Raw genomic sequence first — 7,086 nt, forward strand, 5'->3', positions numbered from 1 at the left:
TTTTGATTCATATCTGCATATATATAATGTATTGTTATAATATTTCAAGATCTGCAGTGGATACTGAAGAAGGGAGTGCACCAGTCCTGGGTTTGACAAAAAGGAAAATATTTGTCATAATAAAGAAAAATGTAAATAAGACTGCAGCCGTTATCTATGGAGACATAGAAAAATTCATGTCTCATAAATTGCAAAGACAATTTGTTTTATCAGACAAGGCGAAATCCAGAATTCGAAGATTGTCCTATGAAAATAAACAGGTATAAAGTGCATCAATAGGATCGCCTACTGTTAGACCATGCTACCCAAATGAGCCTCCGATCGATGGGAAAGTTGGATGCAGCAAAAGTCGTTGAAGATGTCGCTTCAGGAACTCCTTCGAAAGGTAGAAAATGTCAAGCATCATTCGGATCTTTTTCTGAAAGTACTCTCTCTCCTGATTCAGGTGTTTCACTAATTGTTAAGCGAAAGTTATCAAAATTATGTGGGTAAATTTGATGATGCCAATATTTTGTTTGAATCTCTTGTACCATTACAACTTGTCCATTTCGAAAAATTTGTAGATGGGAAAGAAATTTCTATTTATTATGAACTTGCTTTGACCATGCTAGATGAAAATGTGTGTAATGCAATCACAGGTGCTGAATCTACGCTACGTTGTAATTTATGCGGCTCAAACTCTAAGGACCTTAGTAAAGTCACAAACGACCATGAGATTTTACATTATCTTGCAAGTGTTTTCAAGTGGACGTAACATTAATTTAATTAGATTGGTATATTACGCTTTGCAGACAGCTCCTGAATTTGTGCAACTATATCCATGGCATTACATGACAATATCTGAACATAAATTCCTTATTTATGGGGCACAAATAATGACTTCGTCATTGTTGTCTATAGGACAAATGTCCAAAGATGCTCAAGAATCCTGCAATAAATATATTAAATAATTCAGAAAAGGTTTTACCCGAAAGTGTACATGTTAAAAAGGTATGATAGACCTTTTTCTATGCTTACTACTCACAGCTGACCCAATCATTTCTAGCCTGCCTAAATTACCCCGTAGAAAGTTTAATTCGTTGCTACCAGAAGCAGCTACAATGTTAATTTCGTCTGATATGGGAATGTCGGAGATTTCCTCTCATGAAAGCAGCGAGTGTTCAGCTCTCATAAAAGGGCTTAGAGAGAAAACAAGAAAGAGATTGGATGGCATGAATATGGATATGAATAGGCAGGTAAGCGATGTAAGGGGGAAGTGAAAAAGGTCAGAGAAAAATGGGAGGAATGGGATAAACGCTGGCAGGAGGAGAAATACAAGGTTTGGGGTAAGCTAGAGAGCATTGAGAAGAGACAGAGAGAGGTTGATGATCAGAGATCCAGAGAGATAAAACAGTTGGAAGAACAGATCAGCAATCTAGAAATTAGGATTGAGCATATGAGGAAAAACAGAGAATGAGGAAAAGTGAAAGGGAATGTAAAGAACGTGCAAAGCGAAAACGAAAGATTGAAGAAAAAACTGAGTGAGATTGACAGAACATTAGAAGAAGAAGAAAGGGCAACGAGGAAAAATAACTTAGCAGTTAAGGGATCAAAAGTGGAGAGTGAAACAGGAGAAGTGGAAATCCAAAATATATTGAGAGACATTAGAGTGCAGGTAAGGGCAAAAGGAGTCAAGCGAATACGAGGGATGAAGGAAGGAAAAAAAGGAATGTTTCTAGTAAAAGTGCAGAGTGAGAAAGAAAAAAAGAAAGTTATAGAGGGAAAAAATTATTGAGAAGAAGGGAAAGAATTGAAGAAGATCTCACATGGAGGGAGAGGAAAAGGAGACGGCAAATAGAGCAGAGAGAAAGGTAAAGGTAGAGGTAGAGAGGAAAAGGGGCCATATGGTGTAGATAGAGAGAGAGACAGGTTATGGATAAATGGGGAGGAATGGTGCTGGGATGAAGAATTAGAAGAATTAAGGAAAAAAGGAAAAAGTTTTGAGAAAGGTAGGGGGAAGGGAGACGAAAAAGAGTCTAGAGATACATCACAAGAGTTTCCAAACGGGGAAGGAGAAACAAAGTGATTAGGAAAGAAGAGGGAAGGGAGAAGAGAAACGTGAAAATAACTTTCTGGAATGTATCAGGTTTAAAGAACAAGAATAAAGGATTTCAGGGGGAGATAGAAAAGTTGGATGTGTGAACGATGCAAGAAGCAACATAGTAACACGTTAAAGGGTCTCATGTGTGAGAAAAGAATTAGCAGTAGAAGAGATAAAAGAGGGGGATAGATACGAAAAGGACGGTAAAAATGGATGATGGATAGAGATAAGGAAGGTGAGATTACATTTGCAGGGAAGGGAGAGAGAGTGATAGACTACATTCTGTCGAAGAAACAGAATGAGGAATTTGATAAGTTGTATGAAAGTGGGTAATGAGATTCAGTATGAGCACTTCCCGGTAAAAGCTATACTGAGCGGTGGTGGCAACAAGCGAGGCAGCTGGAGAAAAGAAATTTGGGGGAGAAAGGAACAAGAAAATGGGAGCCTAGAAGTAGATAAACTGAAAGAGTTTAAAGAAAAAATGCAAAAAGACAAGATTAGGTTTATAGAAGAGGAGGGAGTAAACTCGTCAATGGAAAGATAAAAAGGGTCGATTAAGAAGGTAAGGGATGAGGTCGGTACAAAAAAAGAAAGAGAAGGGAAGAAGAGAGGTTGGTGAGATAAGGAATATAAGGAGAGTAAAGAGATAATGAAACAGTGTGTAAAAAAATGGAGAAGGGGGAGTGCAATAGGAGAAAACGGGAACATAAGAGGATGCTAGAAAGGAAAAAGCAGAGGACTAAGGAAAAGTACAAGGAAGAAGTAGAAAAAGCGATCAAAGAAGGTAGGGTTTGGGATGTGATAGACAAGGAAAGAGGAGGAAAGAAGGGCGTGAATAAAGAAATAGAATTGGGTGAATGGACAGACTATTTCAAGGGCCTGTTAGGGGGAGAACAAAATACGATAATGGAGGAAAATAGAAAGTAAGTACAGGAGAAAGGCAGGTGGGGAATAGAATAATAAGAGAATACGTGGATGCGACAATAAATAGATTGGAAAGGAACAAGGCTACAAGAGAAGATAGTTTATAGAACGAAGCGTTGAAGTATGGAGGAGAAGGGTTCAGAACAGGCCTGTGGGAGATCTGCAACGAGGCATGGAATGGAGAAGGCTGGCCAGAAGAGTTGCTGATAGGGCTGGTGGTACTACTTGTCAAGAAAGGGTAGAGGAAGAAGGTAGAGGAGTACAGAAGGATCACTCGCATGCAATTTGGCTGCAAAATATATGCAGAAATTGTAAGAAAAAGGTTAGAGAGTCAGATAGAGGAAAGAGAAAGTATTCCACACAATCAGACGGGTTTTAGAAAAGGGATTAGAACCATAGACAACATTTACGTGCTGAACTAACTACTTAGTTAACAGAAATCTGGGGAAAAAGAGAGAGAAATTGATCGTGCTATTCGTGGACTTTAAAGCAGCTTTTAATTCAGTGAACATAAAAATGTTATGGTAGGCAATGAAAGAGAGTGAAATAGAAGAAAGGCTGATGGAGAGGATGAAGGAAATTTCTGCTGAAACCAGGATTAGGGTGAAGATAGGAAAGGAAAAATTAGAGATATTCTGAATAGAACGAGGTCTTAGGCAAGGGTGCCCTTTGAGTCCGCTACTGTTTAATATGATTTTGGCAGACCTAGAGGAGAAGCTTAAGAAGAAAGGAAGATGTGGGACGATATTGGGTAACAGCAAAATATATTCTCTAGCTTATGCGGACGAAGTAGTCCTGTTAGCAGACAACGAGACGAAAATGAACCTAATGATGAAAATTTTTGAAGAGTATGTGGGAGCCAAGGATTTGACTGTGAACGTAGAGAAGACCAAGGTCATGTGTTTCAGACGTAGAAACACCGTAATAGATTACGTTTGGAAGATAAAAAGACAAACAGTGGAAAGCGTGGAAGAGTTCTGTTACTTACGTTTTTGGTTGGAGGCAGGAGAGGAAAACGAGCTGCAGGTGAAGAAAAAATTTAATGTGCGAGTAATGTAATGGACCCAGTATGGAGCATAGGGAAAAGAATGTTCAAGGACGATTGGAGAATGAGGGTTTGGTTATTTTATGCGTTTCTTTGGACGGTGTTGTGTTATGGAGTGGAGATCTGGGGATGAAAGGTACATAGGAAAGTAGAGAGCATACATGAGCGATTTCTGAGATGGGTAATGGGGGTTAGCTAGAGTTGCCCAAAATACATGTCAAGAGAAGAGTTAGGAAGGGAAAAAATGGTTGCTAGACAAATTAAGAGAACCTGGAGGTCTGAAGAGAAGCTGAAAAGGGGAGAGGGAAGCAAAATAACTCAAGCATGTTTTGGCGCAATTCGGAACAATAAGGCGAGAGAAAAATTTGGGAAATTCAAAATAGGAGTAAGAAAGGGGAAAAATAAGAAGGGTTGATAAGATACAAGAAGAGGTTTCGGAATGGCAGGATATTGGGTGGATGAAGAGAAGAATCTATGTAGAGTGCGTGGATACGAATTGGAGTCATGGGCAAATGTTTTAGAGAGGTGTACAGGAAAGGTATAGGGGCAGTTGAGTGTGGATGAGTGATTAAGATTAATTTTGAATGGGAATGGATAGGGAGTGATGTTAATGAAGAAATTGGAAGAAGTAAGGGAAAGCAAGGGAATAGAGCAGAGCCAATCGGTTGATCCTGAAAAAGGAAATGAAAAAGCAAAAGATAAATTCAAAATCGTGGAAAATATTTGTCGTTTATGGTAAGAGGAAACAGAAGCCCTGGAAGGTCGCTCATTACTAGAATTACTTTTTGTTAATATTATTTTATTTTATTTTTAAGTAATATGAAATATTAGATTCAGGAAAAGTTACACGAAAAATAATGATATGAATTATTATTAAACTTTTAATAAGAAATAAGAATTTTAATTAATTTTTATGAAAATATAATGAAATTCATGTCAAATATTAATAATATTGATATTAAATAGCTCCTGATATATAATATATTGAATTTGAAGACCGTTCTTTAATTATAATTATATAAACACCTAATAATTAAAAACAATAATAATAATAATAAATTAAAATAAGTAGATATAATTTATTATGATGTATTTATTATAATAACGTTATATAGTTGAAAAAAGTCATTAAAACCAATGCCTAGCTAAATAATTAATCTTTAACTATAATGGGAAATTAAACAATTAATGAATTTTACAAGTCGAACTACTTTGTTAAAAATGATTCATTTTGTTGAAAACTGAATTTTGAATATGAAAATTTCAGTATTCGACTTACTTTGGTTTAAAAACAAATGATTTTTTTTAAACTAATTTTTAGATCAGAAAATTCCACTATTCCATTTTCTGTTGAAAATATATCTTTTAAAGTATAATATTCTTTCAGACAATTGGCTAAAAATTTATAAATTCTGTTGTATTGTCAACAGAATAATTTTCTACCAAATAAACTGATGTATTTTCAACTATTCTACGGAAAATTCCACAATGGTAGCTAGCCAGGGTCAAAACATAAACTAAAATGTGCCGTAACTTATTCTAATTTTAAAATTTTAATTTCAAGTTACATATAGTTGGAATCGCAAAACACATAAGATTCCGAATATAATAATTTTTATTTGCTGATTGCGAAACTATAAAATTTTCATGTTCAACATTTTATGCCTTATTAGGACAAATGAGCCCCACGCTGGGGAAGTTCGACACAGCGCTCATGCTCAGTCAGGGACGTGAGGAGAAGTCGAGTGGAGAGGGAAAGACGACCAGGTAGACCGCGATCAAATGCATACTGCCCAAACTAGCATTGTCTGATATTTAACTGGAGATACCCTTCCAGAAGAAACAGAAGAAAGGAATAGAATAATAGAGTACGCCTGCTCCGCCCTTCGTTAGTCAAACACAAGTCTTCTGTTGCATTTAGGGACCACCAATTATTACCTGTAAACAAGTATACTAGTCCTTTATATCCGATTAACATAGGTCAGAATGTCAAAAAAGAAAACATATTTCTTTAATACCCACGCGGGAAATTCGATTTTCGGACCCTGGCGCAAAGCAGTAACAGTGATTAATTTCACGAACGATGTTGAATCCATGTAATAAACCTTAGTTTTAATGTTCAATTAAATGTTTTTCACATTCCGCTACTTAACGTATTGACATAAAAGAAGTTCTAAAGATGTGCTTTTGTTTCAATTAGCATAAAAGCATTTATTCTAGTATTGTTTGATCAGAAAAAATATAAGGAGAAAATATCCTACGTGTCATAAATAAGTATGTACATTTTCGTGATGAACCTGACTTTAAATTTTCAATTGAATGTTTGTCACATTCAGATACTCAAAGAATTTGCATATAAGAAGTTTTAAAGAAGTACTTTCGTTTGAATAAGCATAAAAGCATTGATTCTAGTTTTGGTCGATCAAAAAAAATATATAAGGACAAAATAACCTACGTGTCCTGAATAAGTACGTACATTTCATTCCTGTTTTTAATTTTTATTAGCGAAATATATTTCGATCATACATGTATCTATGTTCTGGGTTGACGCTAAACAAGTGTACTATAATTCTTTTTTTCATCTTCATTGTTTCTTATACTGCAGGAATGATTTAATACCATTCATAGAATAACTTTGGCATTTGCATCGTATGTAGTTAAATAAATGGTTTAAAAATAAGTATGTGTTAAAAAGGAATATAAAAAAGGCAGAAATAGGTAGCTTCTGCGTCAAATTTGGTTCTATACCGGAATGACTTTTTATATAGATCTAACTGTAACATATGTACATGCCTTTTTCTACTTAGGTCATTAGTACACATATTCGTTAGGAAGTTTGTCTGAAAATAACTCTCGTGTTACTTGTATTATTTCTGATATTTTTCATACTTTCAATATGTTAGTTATATGAATCTCAAAAAAGAGTAGATTTTATACCAACAAGAATAATTTAAAAAAATTTTTTATTCGTGTAATTTGACGCATTTAAGTTTTCTTTTATTGCCCAAACGCGGTTATATAATTTTAGTGATGATTT

General features: G+C 35.4%; 1 protein-coding gene across 1 annotated transcript; it reads left to right on the plus strand.

Annotated features, from left to right (window-relative positions):
• Positions 1-3,694: 3,694 nt before the first annotated feature.
• On the plus strand, positions 3,695-4,063 carry LOC117181545. Its single transcript, XM_033374362.1, has one exon. The coding sequence runs from the start codon at positions 3,695-3,697 to the stop codon at positions 4,061-4,063; it is 369 nt and encodes a 122-aa protein (XP_033230253.1).
• Positions 4,064-7,086: the final 3,023 nt, after the last annotated feature.

The sequence above is a fragment of the Belonocnema kinseyi genome, chromosome 1, assembly GCF_010883055.1.
Source record: "Belonocnema kinseyi isolate 2016_QV_RU_SX_M_011 chromosome 1, B_treatae_v1, whole genome shotgun sequence".
Taxonomy (NCBI): Eukaryota; Metazoa; Arthropoda; class Insecta; order Hymenoptera; family Cynipidae; genus Belonocnema; species Belonocnema kinseyi.

Coding starts and splice junctions, on each gene's coding strand:
- LOC117181545 (XM_033374362.1), top strand. CDS start 3,695: ATGATTTTGGCAGACCTAGAGGAGAAGCTTAAGAAGAAAGGAAGATGT.